Below are 16,305 nucleotides of genomic sequence, written 5' to 3'. Positions count from 1 at the left end.
CACATTCAGTGGTAAAATCTTGAGACTTCTCTTAAAAAAAATTAAGTTGAGTGTATTTCAATTCTCCTTATCTATAAATGTCTTTACAGATTCAGTATGTGCAGCCCTTTTTCACCAATGAAATAGAATTTTCAATATACGACGCATTAATTTGTATATAACCTTTTATGGGAAATAAATCATTATTCAGGGGCAAATAAGAATAACATAAATCAGAAAATAAATACAGTTCACTGAGCCCAGACGAAATAGGTAGTTCAGATAAAAAGTTCAGAATCATGCAATTAAATTGATGGGCTGAAAACAGAGTAAAAAGGCTTGAAAAATATGAAACAAAGAATAACTGGATAATAATGAGCTTGTCCAGTATTTTGTCATTTGTGATAACTTCAGACTCCTGAAGTTTCTGAAATCTATTAAAATATGGACAAAACGAGTAGATAGCTGGTGATGTCACAGCGTATATATAAATTGTTTGATCCGCTATTGATGGAAAACAATTGAAAAACCACAAACGTTCCTGAAAATACATAAGAACATAAGAACATAAGAAATAGGAGCAGGAGTAGGCCATCTAGCCCTTCGAGCCTGCCCCGCCATTCAATAAGATCATGGCTGATCCGTCGCTGCTCAGTTCCACTTTCCCGCCCTCTCCCCATAAGAATTCACAGGTAGAGTTTTCACTTTTAAATGGGGGAAAGATTCAAGAAAATCAGGCAAGACAAAACAAGTTTTAAACTTTATTTATCAGTCACAAGTAAGGCTTACATTAACACTGCAATTAAGTTGCTGTGAAATCACCCTAGTCACCACAGTCTGGGTCAATGCACCTAACCAGCACCTGTTTCAAACTGTGGGAGGAAACCGGAGCATCTGGAAGAAACCCATGCAGACACGGGGGTACATGCAAACTCCACACAGACAGTGACCCAAGCTAGGAATCGAACCCAGGTCCCTAGCACTGTGAGGCAGTAGTGCTAACCACTGTGCCACCATGCCACCTACAAAAGGAGTTTCCTGTAGCAAAGCTACTGGTTATCAAACCATTAAGATAAATGGATAGAAATTTTGCACTTGTGTTCTGTGCCTCAGCTAATAAAGGAAAGTATCTTGCATGCCTTTTTAACCTCCTTATTTATCTGCCCTGCTACATTCAGGGATCAGTGGAATTGCACTCCAATGACCTTACACTTCTCCACAGTTTTCAATTATATATTCTTATGCTTTGTTTGCACCCACCCCCCATTATTACCTCACACTTCTTTGGATTGAATTCCATTTGTCACTTTTCTGGCCAGCTAGCTAGCCTATTACTATCTTCACACAATATGCAGCCATCATCTTCACTAGCAATCACATTATTATGTTTGTATCATCTATAAGCTACATAAATATGCTCCTCCCTTAAAGTAAAGTTTATTTATTAGTCACAAGTAGTCTCACATTAACAAAATCTTTAAAAAATCTACACTGAAAAAAATCTACACTGACTTTGCTTGATTAATCTGTGCTTTTAAAGTGACATTTATACTGTCCCTTGGAATTTTTTTCCATTATCCCAGTACCAAGGCTGATTGGTTTTGATTTGATCTATTATTGTCACATGTATTAGTATACAGTGAAAATATTGTTTCTTGTGTATTATACAGACAAAGTATACCATTCATAGAGAAGGAAAGGAGAGAGTGCAGAACGTGGTGTAACAGTCATAGATATTTTTGAGCGAGTTGGTACGTGTCTGAGACTTTTGTATCTTTTTCCCGACGGAAGATGGTGGAAGAGAGAATGTCCGGGGTGGGTTGGGTCCTTAATTATACTGGCTACTTTGCCAAGGCAGTGAGAAATGTAGACAGGGTCAATGGATGGGAGGCTGGTTTGCATGAAGGACTGGACTTCATTTATGATCTTTTGCCATATCCTGCAGTCTTGGGCAGAGCAGGAGCCATACGAAGATGTGATACAACCAGAAAGAATGCTTTTGACTGTGCTTCTGCAAAAGTTGGTGAGAGTCATAGCTGACATGCCAAATTTTCTTAGTCTTCTAAGAAAGTAGAGGTGTTGGTGGGCTTTCTTAACTATAATGTCAGCATGGGGGGACCAGGACAGGTTGTCGGTGATCTGGACACCTAAAACCTTGAAGCTCTTGACCATTTCTACTTCGTCCCTGTTGATGTAGGCAGGGGCATATTCTTTTTTATGTTTCCTGAAGTCGATGACAATCTCCTTTTGTTTTGTTGACATTGAGGCAGAGATTATTGTTGTCGTACCAGTTCACCAGATTCTCTATCTCATTGCTGTGCTCTGTCTCATCATCATAGCCATTACGATGGTTTCATCAGCAAACTCGAAAATCAAGTTGGGGGGAATTTGGCCACACAGTCATAGGTGTATTAGGAGTATAATAGTAGGCTGTGGGGCACCAGTGTTGAGGATGGAGGGAGCATAGTTGCCTATCCTTACTGATTGCGGTCTGTGGGTTAGAAACTTCAGGATCCAGTCGCAGAGGGAAAAGCCCAGGCCAGGGAGTTTGGAGATGAGTTTTGTGGGAATAATGGTGTTGAAGGCTGAGCTGTAGTCAATAAGTAGGTGTCTGACATAGGTGTCTTTGTTATCTTTGTTCCAGGATTGAGTGCAGGGCCAGAGAAATGGCTGTTGTGTACCTGTTGCAACAGTAGGAGAACTGTAGTGGATTCAGACAATCCAGGAGGCTGGAATTGATGTGCCATGGCTAACCTTTTGATGTATGCCAGAGCCACCAGAAAATAGTCAATAGGGCACGCTGCTTGGCTTTTCTTTGATATCGGGGTGATGGCCATCTTCTTGAAGCAGACAGGGACCTCAGATTGGTGTAAAGAGTGGTTGAAGATGTCTGCGAATACTCCTGCCAGCTGATCCATGCAGGATTTGAGTGCTCATTCAGGTATCCCATCCGGACTAGTCACTTTTTCGTGGGTTGACTGTCAAGAAGGCTGTTCTGACATCTGCAATGATGACCTCAGATACAGGTTCATCTGAGGCTTCTGGCGTGCTCTCACTGACCTCTTGCTCAAAACGGGCATAGGGTGCACTGAGCTCATCAGGGAGGGGTGGGTTGGAGCTGGTGGTTTTACATGCCTTCATCTTGTAGCCTGTTATGTCTTGCAGACCTTGCCATAGTTGGCGGGGTCTGTCTGGCTAGCCCGGGATTCTAGTTTGGTCTGTTGCTGTCTACTGGTATCTTTGATGGATCTCCTTAGATCATATCTGACTTTCTTATATAGGTCAGGGTCACCTGACTTGAACACCTCAGTCCTAGACTTTAGTGGATATCCCTGTTCATCCATGGTTTCTAGTTGGGAAACATGTGGATTTGCTTGTTTGGCACACAGTCTTCTACACACTTACTAATAAAGTCAGTTACTGGAGTGATGTATTCATTCAGGCTGGTCGCAGAGTTTTTAAATACTAACCAATCCACCAACTCTAAGCAGTCCCAAAGAAAATCATCTGATTCTTCAGACAACATTGCATGAGTTTCTTTGACATTCTCCTGCTTTAGTTTTTGCTTGTAAACAGGAGCAGGAGAACAGCCTTGAAGTCTGATTTGCCAAAGTGTGGGCGGGTAATAGAGCAGTAGATATGTTTGATATTTGTGTAGCAGCGGTCTAGGACGTTTGGGCCTCTGGTGGAACAGGCAGTAACTTGGCAGTATGCTCTTGAGCTTGGCCTGATGTTACTCAAATTATTCCTTTCAGCTCTTTTAAATAGTGGTACAATGTTAACAATCCTGTAAATGTCTGCCACCATGCCTATAACCAGAGAGGACTGGAAAATGATAATCAGATCCTCTGCTATTTAATGCTTTGAATCTTTTAAGACACATTTCATTTAGGCTTAATGATTTTGCTACTTTGAAAGAAACTCAACAACTTGAAACTTTCTCTCTCAAGACATCTAACCTATTCACTATTTCAATCTGCCTCTTTAACTACATTGTTTACATCATCACTCTTTTTTGTGAAGTCAGATGTAAGGTTTTCAACCAAGACCACACTACTCATTTGACAAAGACCTTCTCTCATTTTCATCAAAATAAGAGCTTTATCAGGTCTTGCACACATCTTAAGAGACAGTTCTGGTTTGTGCTGTCCCGCATTGCGCATATTCAGCACCCTGCATGTCAGCTAGCCCCTAATGCTCTGAGTGTTAAAGTGTGCCCTACAAGCCCCTATGTTCATAACTTTTATCAAAAGAATATTCAAATAACTTTCAAAGATATACATAAACATACAAATGGTGGAATAGGAGTAAACCCTTTGTCCTCTCAGGCCTGCTCTATTATTCAATAAGATCATGGCTGATTTAATTGTGGTTTCAACTCCACATTCAGCCTGTCCTTGATAACCTTTGATTCCTTTGTTAGTAAAGAATCTATATACCACTTCCTTAAAAATATTAATTGACCCTGCCTCCATCATTCTCTGGGGAAGAGAGTTCCAAAAATTGACAACCCTCTTGAGGGAAATAATTTGTTCTCATCGCCATCTTAAATGGAAGACCATTTTTAATCTATGCTCCCTAGTGCCAGTCTCTTCCAAAGGAAAACATCCTTTCAGCATCCACCTTTGTTAAGTCTCTTCAGGATCTCACGTGTTCAATAACATCACTGCTGAATCTTCTGAACCACAATGGACACAGGTCCAGCCTGACCAACCTTTCCTCATAAGATTTCCCCCTCCCACTCCTCCATCCCACTCCCTGACATTTTCCTTTCTCCTTCCCCCCACCTCCCCCAACCCTGACTGCATTCCAGGTCATGATGTGGAGATGCCAGCATTGGACCAGGGTAAACACAGTAAAAAGTCTCACAACACCGGGTTAAAGTCCAACAGATTTATTTTGTAGCAAACACCACGAACTTTCAGGGCTTCGTCAGGTGAGTGGGGAGTTTGGATCACAAACAGAGCATATAAAGGCACACACTCAGTTTACAGAATACTGATTAGAATGTGAGTTTTTACAGCTATTCAAGTCTTAAAGATGCAGACAACGTGAGTGGAGATAGCATTAAACATAGGTTAAAGAGATGTGTATTGGCTCCAGACAGGACAATAAGTAAGATGTTGCAAGCCCAGGCAAGTCATAGGGGTTACAAATAGTGTGACATGAACCTAAGATCCCGGTTGAGGCTGTCCTCACGTGTGCGGAACTTGGCTATCAGTTTCTGCTCAGCGACTCTGTGCTGTCGTATGTCATGAAGGCTGCCTTGGAGAACGTTTACCTGAAGATCAGAGGCCGAATGCCCGTGACCACTGGAGTGTTCACCAACAGGAAGAGAACAGTCTTGCCTGGTGATTGTCGAGCGGTGTTGATTCATCCGTTGTTGTTGCATCTGCATAGTCTCCTCAATGTACCATGCCTCGGGACATCCTTTCCTGTAGCATATCAGGTAGACAATGTTGGCCGAGTTGCAAGAGTATGTACCGTGTACCTGGTGGATGGTGTTCTCACATGAGATGATGGCATCCGTGTTGATGATCCAGCATGTCTTGCAGAGGTTGCTGTGGCAGGGTTGTATGGTGTTGTGGTCACTGTTCTCCTGATGGCTGGATAGTTTGCTGCGGACAATGGTCTGTTTGAAGTTGTGCAGTTGTTGAAGGCAAGAAGTGGGGGTTTTAGGATAGGCCTTGGCGAGACATTCAGTTTCATCAATGACATGTTGAAGACTCCGGAGAAGATGTCACAGCTGAAGAAGTCTACCTGATATGCTGCAGGAAAGGATGTCCCGAACATGGTACACTGGGGAAGACCCTGCAAATGCTACGACAGTGGATGGATGTCCATTGTCGTAGCATTGTAGAACAGTGACTACAACACCACACAACCCTGCCACAGCAACCTTTGCAAGCCATGCCGGATCATCGACACGGATGCCATCATCTCACGTGAGAACACCATCCACCAGGTACATGGTACATACTCTCTCAACTTGGCCAACATTGTCTACCTGATATGCTGCAGGAAAGGATGTCCCAAGGCATGGTACACTGGGGAGACCATGTAGATGCTACGACAATGGATGAATGAACACCGCTCGACAATCACCAGGCAAGACTGTTCTCTTCCTGTTGGTCAACACTTCAGCAGTCATGAGCATTCGGCTTCTGATCTTCGGGTAAGCGCTCTCCAAAGTGGCCTTCACGACATATGACAGCGCAGAGTCACTGAGCAGAAACTAATAGCCAAGTTCTGCACACATGAGGACGGCCTCAACCGGGATCTTAGGTTCATGTCACACTATTTGCAACCCCATGACTTGCTCGGGCTTGCAACATCTCACTTATTGTCCTGTCTGGAGCCAATACACATTTCTTTAACGTATGCTTAATGCTATCTCCACTCACATTGTCTGCACCTTTTAAGATTTGAATAGCTGTAAAGACTCGCATTCTAATCAGTGTTCTGTAAACTGGGTATGTGCCTTTTTATGCTCTGTTTGTGATCAGAACTCCCCACTCACCTGACGAAGGGGAAAAGCCCCAAAAGCTAGTGGCTTTTGCTACCATATAAACCCGTTGATCTTTAACCTGGTATGGTGAGACTTCTTACTGTCCATTCCAAGTGTCAGTCGGGTGAACCTTTTTTGAACTGCTTCTAGTGCATTTATATCCTTTCTTAAATAAGAGGAATAAAACTGTACAAAGTACTTTACATGTGATCTCATCAATGCCCTGAACAATAACAGATTTAATATTTTACTTATTTAAAATAGTGGTACTCTATTGCACATTTAATTGGACTTTTAAGGAACTATCTTACCTTAGGTTGTTTTCGGAGGTTTGGAGAGAGTTTCAAGATTGACACACCACCACGCTCATCTCCTACCATTATAATAGGGTAGGTTGGATTGAACTCAATATGTGTGAGTTTATTTTTCTTCTTATTCACAATCGTTTGCTTGCAGATTGGTTCATATTTGTTCACATTCAAGTCAAACACATGAATCTAGTAAGGAGAAAAGAAGTTGAAAAATTAATGTAGGATAAAACATAGAGCCCATTTCTCAATAAAATGAATACTCAATGAAAGTAGCTGACAGATTTGGTTTTTGGCTAAAGAATACTGAATTGTCATGATGGAGACAGCAGTTGGCAGAATAAAATAAAATTGTCCATTGATTTATTTACTTGTTTGGGCGCTAATGAGGCTGTGGGGCTCATGACATGTTTAAGGAGAAAAAGATTATGGAAGATCTTGCCTGACCTCTGTGATGAGGAAGTTGTTGGAATCAATCATTAAGGAGGAGATGAATGAGCATTTGGAAAGAAAAGCTCAATCTACCATTGTCAGCATGATTTTATGAAGGGAAAATAATGCTTGACAACCTTGCTTGAGTTCTTTAACGACATAGCAGCAAGGTCGATAGTGGGGAACCTGTGGATGTGGTATATCTAGATTTCTAGAAGGTGTTTGACAAGGTGCTGCACAGGAGATTGATTCAGAAGGTGAGATCGCAGGGGTTGGGGGTAGACTATGGGATTGGATTGAGGATTGGCTGACTGACAGAAAACAGAACATTGGGATAAATGGGTCCTTCTCTGGCTGGCAAAATATAACTAGTGGGTTGCCGCATGGGTCAGTCCTTGGACCTCAACTGTTCACAATCTATATAAATGATCTGCAAGCAGGGATAGAGTGTAATTTGGCAAAATTTGTGGATGATACTGAAATAGGTGGGAAAGCAGGCAGTGAAGGGGATATAAAGATTTCACTGATGGATATAGATAGGCTACAAGAATGGCCAAAATTTGGCAGGTGGATGAGATTGTCTATTTAGGCAGAAAAAATAGAAAGGCAAGTTATTATTTAAATGGAAAAGTAAAGTTAAAATTAATTTATTAGTCATAAGTGAGGCTTAAATTAACTGCAATTAAATTACCCTAATTGTCACAGTCCGGCACCTGTTCGGGTTAATGCACCTAACCAGCACATCTTCCAGAAAGTGGGAGGAAATTAGAGCACCAGGAGGAAACCTCGCAGACACTGGGAGAATGCGCAAACTCCACACAGAAAGTGATCCAAGCTGGGAATCAAACCCAGGTCCATGGCGCTGTGAAGCAGCAGTGCTAACCACTGTGCTACCATGCCGCAGATTCAAACAGATTCAAGCAGTTTCAAAATGTGCCCAGGCAAAGGGATCTGGGTGTCGATGTTCATGAATTGCAGAAAGTCAATATGAAGGTGCAGCATAAAAAAGAAAAACGGAATGTTGCCATTTATTGCAAAGGGACTGGAATATAAAAGTAGAGAAGTGTTGTTGCAATTGTGTAGGGTGTTGGTGAGACCACATCTGGAGTACTGTATCCAGTTTTGATCTCCATTTATGAGGAAGGACGTGGTGCCACTGGAGGCAGTTCAGAGGAGGTTTACCAAATCAATGCTGGGGATGGAAGGGTTAACGTATGAGAAGAGATGAAACGGTTTGGACTTATCCTTCTAAACTCCAGCGAGTGTGAGAGGAGATCTGATCAAAGCATATACAATTCTAAAAGGGATTGATAAAGTAACTGTAGACCAAATGTTTTCTCTTACGGGACAATCTTGAACAAGGTCACAGGTATAGACTTGCGAGGCAGTAGTTTTAAAACTGAGATGAGGAGGCACTACTTCTCGCAGAGAGTGATGAATTTGTCAAACTCGCTGCCCCATAGCACAGTGGATTCTGAATCATTGAATGGTTTAAAGAAGGAGATAGATAAATTTCTAATTTTAAAAAAAGGGATATGGGGAATAGATGGGGAGGTGGATTTGAGATTAGGAAGAGATCAGCCATGATCTGACTGGATGGTGCAGCAGACTTGAACGGTTCAATTTGCCTACTTCTGCTCCTAATTCCTCTGTTCCTATGTTCCTATCTACATTAAATAGACAGGTAGAATTAACTGAATAAAAATAGAATAGATCGAGAAGGGGAGGAAGAATAATAATGCCCTGAACTTGGCAGTTCCAAGTGTTTGTGGCTGTGCTTTGATTTCAATACCTTGCTTTCAGTGCCAGGCTCTTCCAGAGATCTTCAGTGCCAGGCTCTTCCTGGCATATGCCAGGAAAGTGCCTAGACCATAAAATGGCATGAACCAGGCAATTTGCTGGCACTGATTCCTCATCAGACTATATACCTCTTCTTGGGAAGAATCCAGATTATTACCTTCATTCCACAGAGTGATTTTGAGGATTAGCATTCATGTATAATTAATGAGGTTTTTGTTTAGATGAATAAAGTTAAAATCTGATTTGAATTTCAAATAAACAACAGAAGCAATAACTGCATTGACTCTTATGTATACCACCGTTTAAACTGCCAAAAGATACATTCTGAAAATACTGAACACCAGGAAACGCAGCATAAAGAAAACAGCATGAAGAAATCTATGCCCAAAACAATGGTTTATGCCTAACATTACACAAGGAGCTGTTAAGAAGAATGGAAGTATTTGGAACTAGAAGTAAATTGGTTAGAAAACACCAGGGGCTAAATTGGGTGGCCAGTAAAAATATGTGCAGGGATCAGACACTAAGGAAATGTACAAGGGTGATTATTTTAATTATGTATACAACATAGCATGATCTTATTTTGTGGTGGCATTTGTTCTTGCATTATGGCCAGCAGGACAATGCATTGGTTAATGACAGGAGGAAGGTAAAGAGTGTGGGGTTGTTGTTGAAAGGAGAATTAGAGTTGCGGTTATGATATCACATTCAAATTATTTTTTTCACAGATAGCCAAGCCAGAAATAGGCTATATGGTTTGATACCACCCTTCCTCTTTCTTCTCTTCCTCCTCCTTGTACTGTTCTTTATCAGCTGTTTGTCTGATAGCTGATGAGAAGGGCTAACCGCACAGAATTGCAGCAGAACACTGTGAACCCTGAGGACCGCTTAGCCCTTTACAGAGGGCTTCTCAAAGCCACCTTGACAGAGGAGTATTGTTTCATCATGCCCACAGTCTGCTTCATTCCTTTTCTTGCGGCAGTGGGTTCACATTCAATGCAGGTTGCAAATGTGTGCACAAGTTGCAAACAGAAATCATGAACCATGTTATCAGCAGATAGCCCTTGTCAATGAGTAACCACCCTTCGGTTTGTTTTGGTGATAGAAATGCAGCAGTTATAGTTGACTGTCCCAGAATGCAGGCATCAGAACTGTTACCAGGATACCAACATTGGCCTGCATTGATGCCTGTGATCACAAATGGCTGAATGCTAAGGGACTGAAATCTCTTTTAGTATGTGATAAGAGATAGCATTGACATATGGCACCCAGAAAGTAATATGCATACAGCCAATAGCATCCTGTATGTTGGGAAGCTTACAACCTGAGCAAAAAACTACTCTTGCTTTGCCTGCTGGTTTCTGGCAAGCGAGAATGAAATGCAGTTAATCCTCTTTGAACAGAGAACCTTAGCAACTTCCCTTATTCAACAGTAAGCAACAAACTGCGAGATATTTTTGGTATCTCTAGTGCCTGGAAGGAGGTGAATGCATAGAAGTTTACCCCATAATTATCTTCACAGCCACTAGGAACATGGTCCTTATCTTGCTCTGAGGTTGCAGTTGTGGTCGCAGAAGTTGGCATATTTTAGTGAGCACATGTTTATTTAAGTGCAGACGTCACACACATTGGCCCTGATTTTACTAGCCCAGCCACCTGAGGCTTGTAAGATCGCACCCGAGGCCAAGGGGGAATGCTGTTTTGTGAGCCTCGCCCATCTTGATTTTGGGGTGGCCATGCCGTTAAAACCAGGGCCATTGTTTCTTGCTGAGGTTCAGGGTAGGAGAACTCCTTTCTAAATACCTGGTGGAAATGTCCTCCTGCCGAGAGCCCTTCTCCACCTTCCACCTCACCTTCCCAGCAGCTTGTCCTGTTCTGTGTGACCTATGCTCATTTTCATATCCATTTTCTATTCAAAGGGGAAGGCCAACTAATACACTTAATTCTGGGAACAACCTGTTTACATAGAAACCTTGGAGTCAGCAAAAAGTATTTCAGCATTTGCCTCACCCATTGATCTTTACAACTGAAAGCAATTATTTAAAGTACCAAATACTCATACAATTATTTCAACAGTCTGAAGAAATTAATGGATGTCTGACCTTAAAACAATCAATGGTCTTTTTAAGCAAAGGTGGTGTTCATGTGGTTTAATGCATGTTAAGCTGCGCAAGATTGTGAAGGGTTATTAGTTGGAGAATGGAGCAAGGATGAATTGTGATTGCCATCACTATCTGCGTATTCTGCATACTTTCAGTGGAAAGGGCATCTGACACGGCTCAAGGTAGAAGTGTGGGTACACACAGTGGACTACACAATGGTACATATGGCACCTGTAGCACCCAAACAGTGCTCCGACCAAGTGCAATTTCATGCCAAGTGAGCAAGGTTAATGACTATGTACTCTGATTGAGAGGAGGCAACTAGTGATATTCTAAAGGGATCTATTCTACAATCTTAACTTTTCAGTACATTTATAAATATCTTGGAAGAAGGAATAAAGTACACTAGGTTTGCTTATCACACTAACACCTGAATTATTGGAAAAAATGGCTCCATGACTCAGCCAAGATCGCACCAGAGCCCTGATTCTCCCTCAAACCGGGAGGTGCATATTTGGGTAAGATGTATTTCATACATCTGAAGTTCATAGAGGCAGCTGCACTATTAAAGCACATTTAAAAGTGCAGCTGCCTTCATTCAGAAGCAATTTTCTTTACCAGGATTTCCAAAACTTGGTAGAGTTTCAATTAGTAAAACTCTTGGGTTTTACCAATTGAAGGAGAAGGCTTAAAGTTGCTGTAGTCCTCTGGAGAGGTCTACTGCTCTTTTGGAAAAGTCAGGAACTTGTTTGGGATTGTTAAGAATAGAATTTAATGTTGTTAAGAATAGAATTTAATGTGCGTAAAAAGTAGATAAAATCTGTAGAACTGTCAAACTGTCAAGTCATTTAAATCCCCTGCTCTTTATAGTTTGAAAAAAAAAGCCCTCAGTTTAAAAAAAAATCAGCACTTGCGATTTCAATAGCTGTTTATCAACATATGGCTTGAGGCTTATCATTGTAGAATTAGTGCTGATGCCTGCTTCCAGTATCTATCATTATCACAGCGGAAGCCTGTAAATTCAGTTTGATCGACAGTGTAAAGGAAGTGACTAATTTAATGAAGAAAGGGAGGTGTTAATAAAATTAATAAAGATAAAAAATAAACCATGTTATGCAGCATTTGAATCATTGCCAGAAGATAATCAACAGACTACACAGAAAGTAATGGAACTCATTAAAAACAAACACATCTGCCTTACTGTTAGAAGAAAGCCAAACATGCAGAAGGAGCCAGACAGTAAAAAAATGACCCTCAAAATTTCACATAAATATAGCTAAAAAATGACTGATAAGACTGATCAATCAGCTGGTTTTAATGAATCACAGACACAAGGTCCATGTCTTCAACAATGCCAACATTCAGGCACACAGAAACAGAAATAGTAAATACTTCAGCCAACTTTAGGATGAAAAGGGTTGAGGTTACCCTTAACGGTTGATACAAGACACCCTAAAGAAAACATACTGGATAATGAACATAAACTTCTTGAAATAAATATTTGTTTGAATACATAATTATTAATTAAGGTGAATTTAGACATTATATGTAAATTTAAAATATAATAATCATGTTATAATCATCTTTGATAGACTATAGCTAACATATTACTAAGGCAATACAGTTGTGAATATTTACTTCTCTAAGATTAGTTTCTCTCTGTAAAAGTGTTTTAAGTACTATATATTCTATAATATCGTATTCATCACTATAACATAATCTATAATTGATTCTTATATTAAATATTCATAAGCAAATGTAAATAAGTTGCAACATCATAATTATATCCTAATGAGCTACGAACAGATAACAATGTCGGATATTAGTAAACTTACAAAGAATCGTTTCTTCAAAAATATACCTCTAGATATATTCCATCCTGAGATAATTCTGCTGGTTTAAAAATTCCTAGGAAGGAGGACATTTCATTGCAGGACTCAGTCTTTAGCTGGTAAAGCTGATTAACTTCCTTTTATGATCAGAAATTCCTCTTAGTTGCGGCTTTAAGATTACAATAAATTTGACTGGATAGGTTTATCTTGCAGGGTTTGATTTAATTTGATTTGATTTGATTTATGATTATCACATATATTAGTATAGAGTGTGAAGTATTGATTCTTGCATGCTATACAGACAAAGGGTTTTGTGAAGGAGACAGGGTGTCTAACTAAATTGATCGAGCTTTTTGAGGAAGTGACGAAGGTGACTGATGAGGGTCGGGCAGTGAATATTGTTTACATGGACTTCAGTAAGATCTCTGACAAGGTCCCTCGTGGCAGACTGGTGCAGAAGGTGAAGTCGCATGGGATCAGAGGTGAGCTGGCAAGGTGGATACAGAACTGGCTTGGTCGCAGAAGACAGAGGGTAGCAATGGAAAGGTGCGTTTCTGAATGGAGGGCTGTAATAAATGGCATTCCTCAGGGATCAGTGCTCGGACCTTTACTGTTTGTAATGTATATAAATGATTTGGAGGAAAATGTAACTGGTTTGATTAATACGCTTGCAGATGACTCAAATGTTGGTGGATTTGCAGATAGTGATGAGGATCATGAGGATACATCAGGATATAGACCGGTTGGAGAATTGGGCAGAGAGATGGCAGATGGAATTTAATCCAGACAGATGTGAGGAAATGCATTTTGGAAGGTCTAATACATTTAGGAAATATACAGTAAATGGCAGAACTTTTAAGAGTATTGATAGGCAGAGGAATCTGGCCAGGCCATTGAGTTTAAAAATTGGCAAGTCATATTGCAGCTTTATAGAACCTTAGTTAGGCTGCACTTGGAATATAATGTTCAATTCTGGTCGCCACACTACCAGAAGGATGCAGAGGCTTTGGAGAGGGTGCAGAAAAGAACATAAGAACATAAGAAATAGGAGCAGGGGTAGGCCATTTAGCCCCTCGAGCCTGCCCCGCCATTCAATAAGATCATGGCTGATCTGTCGTGGCTCAGTTCCACATTCCTGCCCTCTCCCCATAACCCTTAATCCCCTTGCCTATCAAAAACCTATCAACCCGCGTCTTAAATATATTTAGCGAGGCAGCCTCCACCACTTCAACGGGCAGAGAATTCCAGAGATTCACCACCCTTTGAGTGAAGAAGTTCCTCCTCAACTCCAATCTAAACCGCCCCCCCTTTATCTTGAGGCTGTGCCCTCTAGTCCTGCTGTCCTTTCTGAGCGGGAAGAGCCTCTCCACCTCTATCCTATCCATCCCATTCAACATCTTATACGTCTCAATGAGATCTCCCCTCATTCTTCTAAACTCTAACGAGTACAAGCCTAGTTTATTCAGCCTCTCTTCATAGTTCAACCTCTCAACTCCAGAATCAGCCTAGTAAACCTCCTCTGCACTCCCTCCAAGGCCAAAATATCCTTGCGTAAGTACGGCGACCAAAACTACACACAATACTCCAGCTGCGGCCTCACCAGTGCCCTATACAGCTGCAGCAAGACCTCCCTACTTTTATATTCAATCCCCCTCACTATGAAGGCCAGCATCCCATTCGCCTTCCTGACCACCTGCTGCACCTGCAGGCTGGGATTTTGCGACTCATGCACAAGGACCCCGAGGTCCCTCTGCACCGTCTCATGATGCAGTTTTTCGCCACGTAAGTAATAGTCCTTCCTACCATTATTCCTACCAAAGTGGACAACCTCACATTTGCCAACATTAAATTCCATTTGCCATTTCCTGGCCCATTCGCCCAGCCTATCTAGATCCTTCTGCAGACTCTCCATACCTTCCGCACAATTTGCCGTTCCACCAATCTTGGTGTCATCAGCAAATTTCGACACCATACACTCGGTTCCCTCCACCAGATCATCTATATAAATGGTGAATAGCTGAGGCCCCAGCACCGACCCCTGGGGCACTCCACTAGTCACCAACCGCCAATCCGAATAGCACCCATTGACCCCCACTCTCTGCCTCCTATTTGACAGCCAATCCTCTATCCACGCTAACACCCTACCCCCAACTCCATGCCCCCGACCTTCTGTAATAACCTCTTGTGAGGCACCTTGTCAAACGCCTTCTGAAAATCAAGAAACACCACATCCACCAGCTCTCCTCTAACCACCGCCCTAGACACATCCTCATAGAACTCCAATAAATTCGTCAGACACGACTTCCCCTTAACGAAACCGTGCTGCAATTGCTCTACCAAACAATTCTCCTCAAGATGCCTTGCTATTTTCTCCTTGATCACGGATTCTAACATTTTACCTACAACAGACGTTAAACTAACAGGCCTATAATTCCCCGCCTTTTGCCTGCCACCCTTTTTAAACAACGGCGTAACATTAGCCGTTTTCCAATCTTCCGGCACTTCCCCGGAATCCAGCGACGTTTGGAAAATAATCACCAAGGCATCCACTATTACCTCCGCCATTTCCTTCAGAACCCTTGGATATATTCCATCCGGTCCTGGGGACTTGTCCACAATCAGTCCCTCCAGTCTGTCGAGCACCGCCTCTCTAGTAACAATAATGTCATTCAGGCCCTCCACTCCTACCATCTTTCCATCACTAACACCTGGCAAATTATTCACGTCCTCCTCCGTGAAGACTGAAACAAAAAAGTTATTCAGGGCCTCAGCCATTTCCCCATCCCCTACCACTAAGTCCCCCCTCTCATCCTCTAAGGGTCCAACGTTCACCCTAGCCAGCCTCTTCCTTTTTATGTATTTATAAAAACTCTTGCTATCCTTTTTTATATTAAGCGCTAGCCCAGCTTCATAGTTTATCCTACCCTTCTTTATCAACTTCTTTGTCATTCTTTGTTGACATTTAAACCTCTCCCAATCCTCTTCTTGCCCACTACTCTTAGCCACTCTAAACGCATCCGCTTTTAATTTAACACTTTCCTTCACCTCCTTCGTTATCCACGGCTGATTATGTCTCCTCCTACGATCCTTTTTAGCCATCGGAATAAATTTCTGCTGAGCACCAAGAAAGATCTCCTTAAAGATCCTCCACTGTTCCTCAGCAGACCTACCTTCCAACGTACTCCCCCAATCAACATTCGCCAATTCCTCTCTCATCCTACCATACTCCCCTCTGTTCAAACAAAGGACACATGTCTGGGAACCCACTTTCTCCTCCTCCATCTGCATCAGAAACTCCACCATACAATGATCACTCTTCCCAAGAGGATCCTTCACCACAAGGT

The 16,305-nt window shown here is 41.8% G+C and overlaps 1 protein-coding gene across 1 annotated transcript in view; it reads right to left on the bottom strand.

The window, feature by feature from the left end:
• dnai1.2 (dynein, axonemal, intermediate chain 1, paralog 2) overlaps positions 1-16,305 on the bottom strand; it is a 258,343-nt gene that overhangs the window by 20,833 nt on the left and 221,205 nt on the right. Inside the window, exon 19 of the mRNA XM_080215680.1 lies at positions 6,799-6,984. Coding sequence (XP_080071806.1) covers positions 6,799-6,984 — 186 coding nt within the window. The remainder of the gene's footprint in view (positions 1-6,798; positions 6,985-16,305) is intronic.

The sequence above is a fragment of the Carcharhinus amblyrhynchos genome, chromosome 1 (genome assembly GCF_965287045.1).
Source record: "Carcharhinus amblyrhynchos chromosome 1, sCarAmb.v2.hapA, whole genome shotgun sequence".
Taxonomy (NCBI): domain Eukaryota; kingdom Metazoa; phylum Chordata; class Chondrichthyes; order Carcharhiniformes; family Carcharhinidae; genus Carcharhinus; species Carcharhinus amblyrhynchos.
This window is presented reverse-complemented; position numbering and strand designations above follow the sequence as displayed.